The sequence below is a fragment of the Sinocyclocheilus anshuiensis genome, unplaced genomic scaffold (genome assembly GCF_001515605.1).
Source record: "Sinocyclocheilus anshuiensis isolate Anshui unplaced genomic scaffold, SAMN03320099.WGS_v1.1 scaffold1495, whole genome shotgun sequence".
NCBI classification, from domain to species: Eukaryota; Metazoa; Chordata; class Actinopteri; order Cypriniformes; family Cyprinidae; genus Sinocyclocheilus; species Sinocyclocheilus anshuiensis.
The window spans coordinates 815,501-831,581 of record NW_015558671.1 but is presented as its reverse complement, the minus strand read 5'-3'; the positions used below and the strand labels follow the sequence as shown (position 1 = coordinate 831,581).

At 35.8% G+C, this 16,081-nt stretch overlaps 1 protein-coding gene and 1 pseudogene across 2 annotated transcripts; both read right to left on the bottom strand.

Annotated features, from left to right (window-relative positions):
• LOC107681250 (ubiquitin-associated and SH3 domain-containing protein B-like) overlaps nucleotides 1–3,607 on the bottom strand; it is a 26,974-nt pseudogene extending 23,367 nt beyond the window's left edge.
• A 1,066-nt stretch (nucleotides 3,608–4,673) lies between these two features.
• LOC107681232 (junctional adhesion molecule A-like) lies at nucleotides 4,674–14,289 on the bottom strand. Of its 2 annotated transcripts, none has more exons than XM_016477453.1 (10): nucleotides 14,071–14,289; nucleotides 12,086–12,148; nucleotides 11,682–11,798; nucleotides 11,404–11,544; nucleotides 10,905–11,107; nucleotides 9,164–9,266; nucleotides 5,925–6,032; nucleotides 5,767–5,779; nucleotides 5,599–5,659; nucleotides 4,674–5,439 (listed from the first exon to the last, which is right to left on the bottom strand). In XM_016477453.1, exons 1-10 carry the CDS (start codon nucleotides 14,111–14,113, stop codon nucleotides 5,404–5,406), a joined length of 888 nt encoding a protein of 295 aa, XP_016332939.1. In that variant the 5' UTR covers nucleotides 14,114–14,289; the 3' UTR covers nucleotides 4,674–5,403. The 2 variants fall into 2 exon arrangements, with proteins under 2 accessions (XP_016332939.1, XP_016332938.1); XM_016477452.1 differs by lacking the exon at nucleotides 14,071–14,289 and adding an exon at nucleotides 13,295–13,600.
• Nucleotides 14,290–16,081: the final 1,792 nt, after the last annotated feature.

Genomic DNA, 16,081 nt, shown 5'->3' with positions numbered 1-16,081 from the left:
TATATATTTATATATAAATATAACACATGCTAATGTATTATTATTATTTTTTTTTTGGTCTACAGAAATCAAACCTTTAATTGATTATATTAATTAATGTTTAACAAACTGTTAACTAAATTTCAACTATCTGAACTACAGAGCTTCTTTTTCCTTTGATCACAACATCGTTTTCAAATCTTCACCAATTTTTAACGTCAAAAACCAGATCATTCATTTTGATGTCACACTAAATGGTTCTGCCGCCCCAGAGGATAAATCAGAATGCCGTTACAAACATGATATGCAAAAACAAAAAACAGAAATGCAACAGGATGAAATATCCTGACTAACATAATGATAATGTCAACATTAAAAACAATATACGATTATCCAAAAGTAAGGGAGAACCATTAAATTCATATAAATGTATTGCTTGATTAAAGTACTAATTTACAGCGCATAAATAATACACATTTTCTTTACTTTCTCCTTCTCCTCTTAAGGGCATGACCAAGTGCTTTCCATCTATCCAAAACTATACACTATAGCTAATTTTTTTATCTATATATATGACACTCATCACATTCAAAAGCATGTTATGCCAACCACCCATATACATATTACATGATATCGAACACTTAAGGAAACTATTAAATGCTGTCAGAAGTAGACGGACTAACCATAGAAGGCTAGAAAACTAGCATACCACTGCTTCCAATGTCAGCAAATGACAAATATTTGGCCAAATGTTTAGAATTCTCATGTTAAGTGCAATGACCAGTTTAATCCACTGACCGCATACATTCACAAACAACATCAACAGTCTCCACAGGGACAAAGATTTGGTCTGCATCAAACCTGAGATTCATCCACAACACACAATAAAGACATCTCGTCCCATTCACCTTTGTTCACTCTCCTTGGATTAAACATGAACGCAACATTTGGCCCGTACGATCCTAATCTCGACACAAAACCGTAAGAACACAGAGGCAAGGAGGATTCCGCACAGATTATGGAAACTGCAGGATTAAGCCCAAGCTAAAAGTAAATACGTGAGAGAGGGACTGAGAGACAACAGGAGAGAGAAAATGTGTGTGGTTAAAAGAGGAAGAGATGAACAGTAATTTTGATGAATGAGAATCTAGCTCCTCAATGACAGCAACCTAATGCAGACTTCATGGTTGGTTGAAGATACCTTACTCCAACCATCCTCCTCCAGTGATGGAAAGCACAGATGTTCAGCTTTGGCAACTTCTAAATCAAGACACTCACTGTATCGAGAAGAGGTATGGTGCCACATATGGAATGACATCACTTTTTGTAAAGAGCTGAATTGCATTAATTTTATTGATGTCTTTCCGAACCACTTCCATAAAAAAATATTACTGGAGCACAATGACTAGCATACTGTGCATTCTTATGCCAATAGTGTACTGAAACACCAAAAAAAAAGTCTCTGTAAGTGTTTCCCGCATCTCTATTCTGTGGCTCTGCAATGCTTACCATATCAACACAAACAACACAGCACACCAAGTGTGGTACATTTCCCGAACAAATGACTGGTTCTTTTTACATTCACATATGAATCAGTCAGAGTGGTTACTGAATTGATTTGACTCAATTAAACTGAACCATGAACTGTTACTATTATGCTGTGTTTAAAAGTTCATTCAGTTTGTTTTTGTTTACGGGTAGACAGCTCGTTCTTGAGCAGCTGCTCATAGTGCTATAAGTATATTATTATTGTTACTATTAGTAATAGTCAACTACATGAGAAGGTAGGTCATGTAATGTAATGGTGGCACCCATTAGCGAGCGACCCGCTCCACATACAATAAAACTACTTTTCTAGAAGACTGATTTCTGTGTGAGTGTAAATCATGATATTTCTCAAGTTATATTTTTTATTAGACAAAAATTCACTGCACTTTTAAGGCTTTTGTTGTGACCTATGGTAGTTTAAACGAACAAGCAAATAAATAAATGTAGTAACACAAAGGTTCACTTAAGGTCCAATAAGGTTCCAAATGTGGTTAATTAGCAAAAATTTGTCAACATGAACTAACAATGAAAAATTATTTTAAAGCACTTATTAAACTTAGTTCATTTCAACATTTACTACATTTTAATCTGTCTTATGCATCTATTTTATAATTTTAATAATCATAATATAATATAATTTTATGATTATATTGATTCCTTTTTATGTAAAGCACTTTGAAATACACTTATGTATGAAATGTGCTATATAAATAAAATTGCCTAAAATTACTAATACTTTAATACAGTCAAAAGTTGTATCTTTTAACATTGTTTATTATACCTGAACTAACAAAAAACTGCTGGATTTTATTAACACGTTAAAAAAAATGTATCAATACTGTAACAAATAAATTGCTTTTGTTAATTAATTTTAGTTGTTGACTAATGTTATGGGCCTTGTTGTGTGTCACCATGTTATTTTAAGTTTTGCTTGTTTAGAAATGTTATATAACAGTTAGGACCAATTATTAGATCGCATGTGAGCCAAACAACAGCTCTGTGAAAAAGCAATTAAAAGTCTGTGCAAACACACCATCTGCTAGAACTGCACTACATTTAATTCTGATTTGCTAAAGGGACTAAGCAATCGTTCATAGAATCGGAATTGTTAGATTCCTTACGATTGCATGTTCAAGTGCCATGACGCCAGGAAAATAACTGTAAAAGAATAACAGGCAGCAATTATGGATGCGCTGACACAACGCCAATACGATGGACAGCGGTGCTCTCTGCCAACCTCATCCGCTCGAGGAAGCGCTGGTAGCAGAACATGTCCTGTCTGGACAGATGCAGCCCAGAACATGTAAAACGAGTTTATAATGAGGCAAAAGGAAAAGAACTTTACACTCAGTAACCCATTGGCGATTGAGCCCATTTCGTCAGGTTAATCGGGAACACAACCAGACCGACGCCATTAGAAAAGCAACTTGCACTAGGCTAAATATTTTAAACATCTCCCGAATTTCCAAAGGGTTTGGCAGTGCTCTTATCACATGCGTTTGTGTTCTTAACGTTTACAGCTGTGTGATGCCTGAGATCTGGGAGAGATGAAACTCTGGTACTTACGCCCTGGTTTTGGGGAAGCCCATTGACAGCAAAACATCCAGACTGTTTCCATGTTTGACAGTTCCTGGCCGGTTCTGCCGCTGCATCCGTGGAGCGACTTTGGCGTATAGGTCCTCCTTTGCTGCCATGGTTCAGCTTTCCATTTGGCTTCAGAACAGCGATTTGCTTTCTTTTGATGCGTCCAAATGAACGGACACGACACACATTTAATACATCGGCTCGAGCGCTACAGTATCTGGCGTTAAAGGCTGGTTCAAAAATGCTCCATTATTCCCCACAGTTGGACAGACAGAAGTCTTGGCGGACGCGCTACAATGTTTCTAAACACAAAATGATTTGAGCTTCCTGCTGGAGCGCTCATGTCATTACAGCTTGAGAAAGGGGTCACCAGTCGGAAGTCAATCTCATTTGCTCCGCGTATCGACAAACACCGCTATCAATCCGCCACGGGAAGAAATCTAAATCGCCGGAGCCACACGCGTCTCGGGGTATAGTTAGAAATGTTGTAGCGGGAGCGTCGCGAGCGAAATCTATCAATACTTGTTACATTGGTTCCTCCTAGACATGACTTATTTATGAATGGGGCTTGATTGAAAGCGGTAGTAGCCTATCAGCAGCCGGAGTCCGCCAGGCCCCGCCCCGAACCCTTAAAGTCGCAGTTTTGAAAGGTGACGTTGAGCCCAATCGCTTCAGAGCAGATGCGCTCTAATGGCAAGGCAGCGCAGCTCAGTGAGAAGCATCATCATCGTCAGTGACGTCTGCTCACGTTCTTTTGAATGCTCTTATGTAACTGCGCGCAGGTAGAACGTAGAACGCATCATGTGGAGCCTGGGGGATAAGCGCTTACATTTAAAAAAAATGTGAAGGGGCTGTATGTGGCCAGCCCCCCAAAAGAGATCGAAATCAAATCTTGAAAAATCATACATTCTGTAAATCGGTGAATGAGCTGTAATCAAAGCTGCCTTGTATGTAGTACAGCTAACATGCTCTTTGTTTTCTGATAGTTACTGCATTATTCTACTGTATTAAACATTTTCTGTGAGCCTTTAGGGTTTGTAATATTTTGTTGTAATACTAATATTAATACTGGGACAATTAAACTGAGAAGTAGTTTAGAATTTTGTGGCAAAGAGCAAAAAAACCTGTCTGAAAAACAATTATTTTTCCCGACCTGGTGGCACTGGAATTGCACACTTCAAATGTAATTATCTAAATATTCTTTTGGAAAAAAATCAGCCTATTAAAATCATCAATGCAATCAAAACTATTTATTTTATGACAATTTCAAGTTGTTTTCAACAGGGTTGAAAGCTGTGCAAAATGTATTATCCTACACTGCCGCCTAGCGGTCATATTCAGAACATTGTAGATTGCCTCAGATTTTTTAGACGCGTTAAAAAATAAATACACTAATTCCTAATGTCATCCTACGTGATGGAGAAGTGATATTTCCCAGAATCAGTCATATTGTTCATCTGAGACAACCACAAATAACACTGCTTAATTTAATGTTCACAAGTGGTTTTCTGCATGAAAGACAGAAAACCAGAGGAATGTCAACATCTTATATATTCCTTATGTCATATTCAGTAAATTTCATTTATTAGAAGAATGGGATCAAGTCACACATTAAAAATTCAATCAAACAAAAGGGAAAAAAGGGGTTTTGTAATTGTTCCCAGATTAATAATTCAGAGGTCAATAAAGCACGATTTCAAATCTTAAAAAAATCAAATAAAAAGACAGAAAGATCTATTTACATTACATAAAAGGTATAAACACATAAAAACACACAAGGTACTCTATCATAAAAAAGCCAGTGAAGTAAACAAACCACATATCAATGACTACAATGTACAGCAAATGTTTATATAAAGGAGAGGGGACATTATATCCTGAATGGGGAACATTCATAGTAGCCTACCTTCTCTTCCCCAAGAAGTTTCCATCTCATAGTGCAGAGTTATGTAAAAATAGCACTGGACATCTCAGTCCACACATAACTAAACAACAAAGCAAATTCTATTAATAGAGAATTGATCTTAGACCCTTTAGGTTTGTGTTCCACTCACAGATTAATCATAGTTCAATAAATTTCATTTTAGATTCCTAAAACTAAATCTGCAATCTGCACATTTACGATGGCTGCTTTAAAGCTTTTGAATATTTCTATGGTCAACCAGCTTGGAAAGCCAAGTAGGAAGGCATTTCTCGTCACATACACACTGATCCTGATTTGTATGAACTTCTTAAACAGAAAAAAATTGATCTAGGCACTGAATCTCCACATTTCATGCAGAGTAGCACACACTACACAACAAAAGATGATTTCTGTCTGAATTCCGCCTGAAACAGACACACAAAACAGTGAAAATATAATTATTTTAGCATTACCACTACTGTTGGTAGAAAAGGGCACAATTAGAAAAGGACATTCAAAATCAACTATTGAAAAGAAAAATTCTGATTAATATCATTTACACACGCAAGATATGTTGTACTTACATCCCCATCATCCATATCATCTGTTCTGGGCTGTGTATAAACAGCTTGTTGTTTTGGCTTGCTGCAAGAGATCATTTATATATATTTATTACATTACAGAACATTTTTATAGTATAATATGTCATAAATGAGGTTATATGTGCCACAGAAAAGAAAAACAACTCTTACCTTTCTGCTTTTTCTGTGGAAAAAAAACATAAGCAAATAGGTCAATCATTTTGACTTTCTAATTATAGATAGTTAACCTAGTTAACCACATAGTTAACCTATCTCTCTCTCTCTCTCTCTCTCTCTCAAACACACACACTTATGTAGTGAGAACTTACTTGGCAGATATCCCTTTTTACTGGCAAACCAGAGACCAAAGAGGAGCAATCCAACTGCCAGCAAAGCCACAATAACCCCCGCAACAATGCCACCAACATTTAGATCATCTATAACAAAGAAAAACATCAAAATAAAGTAAATCAAGACATCTGTTAGAGAAGTAAATACCAGAAATATCAAAAATCATACTTGATTCTCTCTCTTTAGAAAGTCAAAAATGTTGCTTTTTGAATAATTGAGAATTTTCAAGCCAAGCCAAAGAGTGGGATTTAAGGCTTGTTTGCACCAAGTCTAAAGATAATTACATCAGCATTCACACAAGTGTACGGTAATGTTGTTTATTGTAAGCTAAGCAGCATGCACTGCAGTTATGTTGTCTGCTGCTTTAAATGCTCGAGTGATTTTTATTGGCTGTCAATGATCTTATCGTTCCTCACCTGGAAAAAAAATCTTAAGTGATTTCTGTCATGTGTATTTTCATAGAATTAGAATGATTATTACAACTTCATAGTTACAGCTATTTATAGCTATAGTTTTTGTCCTTGGCGTGAACACAATGTATTCTGCAGGATTTTTAAAATCCAATTTTAGGCTTTTTACAACCTTTTTTAAGACACTGTATGAGTGGGATAGGGCACTATCTTTGGTAACATATGTAACCAAACAATGACTGTAAAAATATGATTTACAGTTCAAATACAGGTTTTCACAAAAACAATTTTTTTAAAACGGGATGAGTCAAAAGGATCAATTATTATGTTTAAAACATGCAATTATATCTTACTGTCTTACTAAGCCATATTAGCCTGTTTAACGGTTCACATTTACACTTGTGAGTGATTGCTGTGGGAAAAAAAAATTTGGTCAATTATCACATTGGTCTAAACAAAAAGAGCAGATGGCTTTATTGAAAATGCGAATTCATTCCCTTCCAGTAGGTGGCACTTTTGGAACGCAGATATAAAGCGCTTTCCCCTGTAACCGCTGCACTCATGAACGCTTTCAGGCATTACAAACAAGATGAAATTTAAAATGAATTAATGAATGAATGAGGCATTTATATAGCTCTATATTGTGTATTGCTGTACACCCAAAGCGCTTTACAAACATATGGAGGGGTCTCTCCTTAACCAACACCAGTGTGCAACATCCACCTGGATGATGCGACGGCAGCCACAGTACAACGGCACCAGTGCGCTCACCACACACCGGCTACAGGTGGAGAGGAGAGAGAGTGATAGAGCCAACTCATTGGATGGGATTATTAGGAGGCCATGATTGACAAGGGCCAGTGGAGTGAATTTGGCCAGGACACCGGGGTTACACCCCTAATCTTTACGAGAAGTGCCATGGGATTTTTATGACCACAGAGAGTCAGGACCTCAGTTTAACGTCTCATCTGAAGGACGGTGTTTTTTTTACAGTATAGTGTCCCCGTCACTATACTGGGGCATTAGGACCCACACAGACCACAGGGTGAGCACCCCCTGCTGGCCTCACTAACACTAAAATGAAGACAGCAGTTGGTTCCCTTCATCCATCCATATCGTGATTCTTGTGCGTCCCTAAATTTAAGTCCTCTTGAAATTATGATTAAGACTTTTATTGTACCATTTAAGACTTGTTATGGCCTTAAACTTGATACAACTAAATTTAAGTCTTTTTAAGGACCCTTGGAAACCCTGGAACAGGCCTTTATTTTAGCACCCTACTAACCAATAAGTTATGATTTCCAAGAAAGAAAATAACTTGAGACCAAATCTACAGCATCAAGAATTATTCATTGAGTTTCTTGTGTGCTGTCAGACAGACTTCTACTGTATGGGACTACCATCTCTGCCTTGAGAAAGGTGAAGATAGCATTTTTCAACAGTACTGAATTTCCAAATACAGTAGCAAACTTCAAGAACTCCCCAAAACATGGGGGATTCCACTAAATAAACTTCTGTAAATAGATCTGTTGTCCTACAAATAATTTTTATTTGTTATTTGAACTGTATTTTAAAAACTTGAGTAGGTACACCTGATCAAATGTGACAATGTCAAAGAAGACTTGTAAAGTTTTATAATGCAGTGAACTGTAAGTACAGTTATTATTTGAAAGCAATGAAAATGTTACATACCAGGGAAACACATTTCCATTTCAAAATTCCGCACCTTTCCAGACTCAAATTTCCAGACATCTCTGTAGATTTTTCAGACCATATTTCATAATGAAAAACAAATTAAATTAAATTAAATTAAGGGTGTACTGATTAAAGGTTCAATTCATAATACTGAATTCACAATTTGATACTTTCAAAATACTAGAAACTAGTGTTGTCACAGTAACAAAATTTCAGCAGTCGGTACCAACACCAGTAAAATTTCTTGATTCTTGGTACCGTAGCGCTGAATAAAAACTGCAGTACTTCAAACAATATTGAGTGGATTCTCTCTAACTACTCATCTGATTGGACACTGTGTTCACGCACTCAACAGACATGTCTGTGATTGGCTATAGTGGTCAACGCTTCAAAAACATGTTGCAAACTGAAACCATCAATGCCCTTCACAGAACATTTAAAACAACAGAATAGGGGCAGTAGTCTGGAAACACAAACATTTTTCCATACTCCGTTTTCTTTTTCCCATACTTATCCAGGCCCTTAAAATACTAAAAATCAAATTGCATATTGTGTAAGAACCCTGACTTACGGACTTCCATGCGCACTGCATCTCCACGCTGAGGGGTGCCTTCTCCATTACTGGCCTCACAGAAATATGAACCGGTATCCAACTTAGACACACTCGCAAACTCCTGATCACACAAAGAAATACATTTTACAAATATAATCTATAATCTTCCAAAACAAGACAAGTTCAAAGTGACATTTCTAGAAATATACAGTTCATAATTTTTGAAACGTTTCAGTCATTTGTTGTGAATATATATAATAAAAACTGCAGTACTTCAAACAATATTGAGTGGATTCTCTCTAACTACTCATCTGATTGGACACTGTGTTCACGCACTCAACAGACATGTCTGTGATTGGCTATAGTGGTCAACGCTTCAAAAACATGTTGCAAACTGAAACCATCAATGCCCTTCACAGAACATTTAAAACAACAGAATAGGGGCAGTAGTCTGGAAACACAAACATTTTTCCATACTCCGTTTTCTTTTTCCCATACTTATCCAGGCCCTTAAAATACTAAAAATCAAATTGCATATTGTGTAAGAACCCTGACTTACGGACTTCCATGCGCACTGCATCTCCACGCTGAGGGGTGCCTTCTCCATTACTGGCCTCACAGAAATATGAACCGGTATCCAACTTAGACACACTCGCAAACTCCTGATCACACAAAGAAATACATTTTACAAATATAATCTATAATCTTCCAAAACAAGACAAGTTCAAAGTGACATTTAAATTCTAGAAATATATAGTTCAGAATTTTTGAAACGTTTCAGTCATTTGTTGTGAATATATATTATGGAAGCCTGTTTCTACCACAGGATATAAAAATAAAAAAGGTAATTGCGACTTTTCTCTGAATTGCACTATAAACTCAAAATTCGATTTTTTTTTTTTTTTTCAGTTCTGAGTTTACATCTCTTAATTCTGACTTTTTTTCTTGTAATTCCATTGCTAAAGTCAGAATTGCAAGAAAAAGTAAAAAAATTCAAGAATGTTGAGATGTTAATTCTCACAATTCCAACTTCTTAGAATTCATAGAGTTTATACAGGGTTTCTGCAGGATTTTAAAGCTCAAATTTAAGACCTTTCTAAGACCTGCAATGTCTATAGTACCATATTAAACTGTAAAATTACTGTAAAAAGCATAATTTAGTTCAGATACAAGTTTTCACAAAAACAAAACATTTTATAAAATGATAAACTTTACATTTCAGCCTTTAAACCATTTTTAAGAAAATGGATGAGTCAAAATTAATGCAGCTTAGAGGGACATGGAATGCTTTAGCCTGCAGTTACAAATGCATAAATGTTTTGATATTTAAAATATGAAATGTTGAATACTGATATTTGAAATTATTTAAAAAATGAAAAATTATAACCGCCAGTAGGTGGCAACAAGTCACTGTTAAGTGAGTCATTGCGACTGAACCGAATCATTTACACGGTTGATTCATTCAGGAGCGAAACACCGTCGTGTTGCTCAGAGACGCAAAACAGCACTGTGGCTGTGTTTGGAATGATTTTTGTTGAAGAAATAGAGCAAAAACAGGAAATGTGGTGTCTAAAACTTAAGTCTCTTAATATTAACTTCTTGTTTATTGAACTGTTGTAAGAAATCAATTTCACATTTGTAATCATGCTGACTTTTGGAGAAAAAAACGGCACTCTTTGTGTGATATTATCTATATGAAATTATATAAGTATATACATTTTCTGGTATCTTGAATTATGTGATAATTCTAAATGCATTTTAATAGACTGATTAATGCAGTGAAAGAATGCACTATAAATGCACACGCGCACTAGTCTAACCTGCTAGACTTCATCACGTAATGTATGTGCGCACTCTGTAGGTGTTTTGTTTGCTTTTCGCGAGATACTCGATAATATCAAATCGCACATCATCACATTCAGCCATATCGCAATTCTGGACTTTCCATCCCCAAATGTAAGACCTCTTGAAATCATAATTAAGACTTTCTTGTACAATTTAATACTTTTTAAGGCCTTAAATTTGATACAACTAGATTTAAGACTTTTTAAGACTTTTTTAAGACCCGTGGAAACCCTGTTATATCTTGTAATTGTGAGTTTACATCAGAATTGTGAGGGAAAAAAAGACAGATTTGTGAGATATAAATTCTGAAATGCGAGAAAAATGTCTGAATTGTGAGATAAATAGGCTAGTCTAAATTATCCTTTGGCAGATACAAACTTCCATCATTTATACACACACATTCATTATATATGCTTGCTATTCTGTATTTTCTAATATTGTAGATGAACACTCACCAGGTTACCATTGAAAACGTTCATCTTGTAGGTGAGGTTCTTAAAATTGGGGAACTTTGTTGGATCATCAGGGAGGGGAGTGTTGTCCTTGTACCACCTGTAGGTGGATGGAGGGGAGCCATCTGTGTCGAAGCAGGTCAGGCGGGCGTTACTGCCTGTTGTGACTGATGAAGGGATTCTGGATACAGGCTTGGAAGGAGGCACTGTAGTGGAGGGAATTACAGTAGGAATGACAAGACTGTTTGGTGTATTATATCATTTCATCAAAGCAATATTCTATGCTATCCATTATTAAATATAAATAATGCCAACCCCCACTGACTTTTTCAAAATATCTTGTGTTCAACAGAAAAATAAATGCATATAGGTTTGGAACGACATGAGGATGAGACAGAAGTTTTTGCTGTTTACAAGCTAGGGTTGTGATTTATGATGACATGTATATCAGTGACAGCTCTCAGGTAGTACGTTTTCATGTATATCATACAACATGATTTACCAAGGACTGTGAGTTTGATGGTCTTCTCGTCATATCCATTATTGCCAGACACCTCACAGTCATAGTCTCCGGTGTCTGCTCGTGTCACTTTGTTAAATCTCAGTCCTCCATCATACACAGTGATACGGCCTGCATACTTACCTAATGAAAGAAAAAATAATGCACAATGTTATATATTTTCCTCCATTCACATTTCACATATCAACAAACAATAAGAGAATGCTACTGCAAGGTTATAACAATAAACTGGATGACAACAGTAAAGTTTTTATCCATACCAGTTGGCTGGTTATCAAAATAGACCAATGTTTGAGAGCCCTTGAGATCCTTGAACTTCCATTCTACTCTAGGTGATGGCCCAAAGTCAGTAGTGTAGGAACATTTCAAGTCAACTCCTAAAAAAAAAAGTAATACTTTGTGCATAAATGTTTTTCACATCAAAAATTATATGCTTAAACCAGGATCACCCAAAATAGGCAGACCTGTCCTTAGGCCAGCCAGTAGAGAGAGGCTCCCCAGTAAATTGTAACACCTCACAAATTCTTCTTCTTCAATTACTATTCAAAACCTATGCAGGCACTACATTATGTTTTCTTTATTATTTAAATATGGCTGCCTACTGACTCATAGAAATAATTATAATTTAAAGACAAACAAACAGAAAACGCAAAATGAAACTTACCCTCATTCTCTTTCACTTTTACTGAGGGGCTACCAACAGTAACCGTAAAAGCGGCATGCAGGCCTGTAGACAGAAAGAGAGGGACTCAATCCTTAATACATCAATAAAAAATTATTCTTAAAATCACATTAAAAACATAACAAATTGCATTAACAGTTGTATCCAGAGTGGAATGATGCTCAGACATCATCTTCATCTTCTAGGCCGACCACTTATTTTTCTAACAGAAACATCAGGACAAACACAATCAATCTAATGCAACATGTGACCTAGAACCCTGTTCATTTAGAGAGCTCAAAAAAAAGAAACGTAATTCGTGAAACTATGCAAATGATAAACATTTCAGCATTAAAGGAAAACTATTACTCTTCAACCATATTAAAGTAGGTTTACACACATCCCATGTAATCTAATCTTGTAATGTGTTCTATAGACCCATTGGACACCCTAGCCATGTTGGCACAACTGTAAATGTTTCAGATTGAGATCAAATGTGTTTTAGATCTTTTCAAACAAGAAAATGGTAAAAAAAAAAACTTTTCAAATTGTACCCCTTTCAAATAACTTTAGAAATTTCAAACATGTCAGCAAATAAGAAGTTTGCACTTATGTTGGGTCACCAAAACCAAGAAGAGAAACAATTATAGGTCTATTATACAAGTCCATCGTCCATTTCAAAAAGCCTTGCTAAAACAATAACTGTGACACTGGCAAAATGTGCGGTTTCATAAAAAAAAAAACTGAACCCTTTATTCTACCACAAATGTAGACATGCAACAGATGAAAGCCAGAAACGTTATGACTTTAGGGCAGTTACAATGGCTTTTCCAACTGCTACTCTGAAAAAACGGATAAACAACCAATAGGCCTATACCACGAATTCCCATTCATTGACAAAAATTGTTTGTCGCTCTAACAATTACTTCAATCATCGTTATGAAGTTTTCCATACTATTTGCCATTCTGAAACAGTTTTTCCCATGTGTACTTGAGGGAAACAGCTATAAACAAACACGATACTCAAATACTCTGAATTCACGATGACACAATTGTTTCTGTCTGCTCAATAGTAGCCTTGTGTTGTGTGTATGCGCGCAGTTGATGCTATCAAGAATTAGCCTAGATGTTTCAGTGTTACTGGTTGACTACTAATAATATTCAATAATACAAATATAACGCTTTTAACTTATTAAAATACTGTGGCTATACTGTTAGTTGTTTCTTTTTGGTCACGTCTTCTGGATTGCGTTTCAGCTGTCACAATTTCCTGGTTGTAGAGCTCGGGTTTCGGATGGGGGATGGGCAAGGTGGAAATACAGGTTCTCCAGGACAGGTGCCGTCGAGCCGTGAAAGGCCTTCTTTCACATTTAAACAGCAATACAATTATATTTAAAATTTTGTTTCTATTCGACCTAAATACAAAACTTAAGTTATGATAATTAGGCACCGTAACAAAGCAGATATGCTCAATTTTGCTACGCATGACGCGCTGTATCGAATCATATTTCGAACTGCTCTTAGTTGACTCGGTTCACTGATTCATTTGAGTCATTGCTTACGAATGTGAATATGATCATACTAAAGTTAAAACCAGTTCGGCTTCAAATGGTTACTCGGAAATACCATTCATCTCAACAAGAACCGATTCAAAATAACGACAGGGAACTGGTCAAATAAGGCCACATTTGCCACTGTTTTCTCTTTTTGCAGACCTATATGCCTACTAGCCTAAATAAACTGTAATGTTATTGTAAACGCTAAATTCCACTTTACGAGAATAATAATGCATTTTTAATTTAATAAATGTGAGAAATCGCTGATGAAATGTTTTAGCAATATAGGCCTAACAGTTTTTTATATATATTAAAAGTTTTTTTTAATTAAACGTTTAGATTGAATATTTCACAGAAGACTTTAGTCAATGACAGGGCGTAATAAAAATGAAATGTAAACATGATTCAAACACTGAAAACATGGATTCCTACCTGTGACTGAGATAGAGAGGCACACAAAGACGAAGGTCAACATATCCACTTTGAAATACTCCAAAGTCTTCCAAAATATAGCTTTTTTTTTTAAAGATAAAAATACATTAAAAATACCTGGTTTTATATTACGTTATGAGTAGATTTAGGGAGTTCGCAAATGCCCTCGCGAAGCTCAGCTGAGTCAAGATAAGCTGAAAGGTTGAAACCAAACGCCCTCCTAAGTGATACTTTGTTACCTGGACCGCGTGCGATTGGTTGAACACACCACATTAAGACACTCCCGCTGCGTGACGTCATGAAAGTAAACGCAGGTTCAAGAAAGAGACAAACTACTTCTAGGAATAAACCCGGTTTGGGAGTTCAAACCGTAGCTTATATATCCTTATTGTGAATTATATATGCATACTTAGTAAGATAGATGATAAGATTTTCAGGAACAAACCTGTCAGGGGAGAGTGAAGAGTTATGGGTCTTGTCAAATAAGACTTTGGTAATGTATTATTTAATAGTCAAAACATAATACACTTTATTTAAATGATTTTCAATATCGCATTTTAATTTTTTACAAATTTGTGCAATGAACCATGGAGTTTTATGGCAGTACAGTATAGAATAAAACTGATCTTGTCCCTGCATCTGTGTTTAGCTGAGAAAAATTTAGCTGGAACTCATAAAGAACACATAATATGCTAGGAATGGAAAATGAAATTATTTATCTGAGAGTCTTGCATGACATCTCTTGGGGGAAACTTGTGGCGCCAGAGAAAATGAAGTTGGAGTTAAGTTGTCAGTGAATGTTTTCAAAAAAATGCACAGGTGCTGGAAAATGAAAGAAAAGTATATTTGATTGTTCTTTTTTAATTTTTTTAGATTGGCCTTTTTTTTACAGACAGAAAAGCTATCAGAAACTTTATAGCTGCGGAGCAGAACAACATGACACCAGCAGCACTCTTCTCCCTGACAAAGATTAACCGTACGTAAATGTGGTTTGGCATTTTTCGTAGGGGTGGGCCGAGATATTATCAAATCAGCTGTGTGGAGACTGGTTACCATTGTTGTGTCTGTGATAGCGTTGGGCTTCAGAGGTGTTTTTTTTACCCTAAAAACAGAGACATGCTTTCTGCTTTAAAAAAAAATTGAGTACATATTGTGAGCATTCATTTCAGCAACATCTTATACAAATTAATATACGCACAGATGATTTGTTAATCACTATTGAGTTCTTTTGCATAAATATATTTTATATTCATATACAAAGTATAAAGACAAACTTTATAACAAAAACCCCTATACCTGTATGGAGGCCTACACTATAAAGATGTATGTGTAGGTTTTTTTATGGATAGATTGTCTTGAAAAAAATATGCAACATATTGTTCTGACACTTGACTTTCTTTACTTGTTGAACAGTATAGGCTAATACAGAAATGGAGCCCATCATTTCTTTACTGCCACTGAGTCCATTTTTCAACTCAAAATGTCAATTCACTGAAAGAACAATATTCATTCCGTCCATCTCGTGTTATAGGAGGAACTTATTGTTATTGTTAGTTATATGTCATCAAAACATAATAAAAACTTCAGGGCAGGAGCCTCATTTATAACCGTTGCGTACGCACAAAACCTGCCCTGAAAGAGGCGTACGCCACTTCCTACGCAAAAGGTGGGATTTATAAAAAACAAACTTGACGGGATAATTTGCACACCTGCACGCAAACTCTGACCCATGCGCACTCATTTTTTTCCTGGGGAGAGAAAAGTAATGAAATAAACAACGATTTTAAACGGTTTTCATTTCATCATATAGGCTACATTTACATTAAATATCCCACTCTCATTAATGGAGATAAGCACTGAAATTACATAAAGTCATTACGCAGAAGTTAAACCAAAATTATATGAATTTAGACATAGCCTATTTGTAGTGGATGCACTTGATTACTTTCCTGTGGTATGTTATGTTTTAATGACAGCGAGGAGGGCTATAAGTGCACAATAATTTATCTTT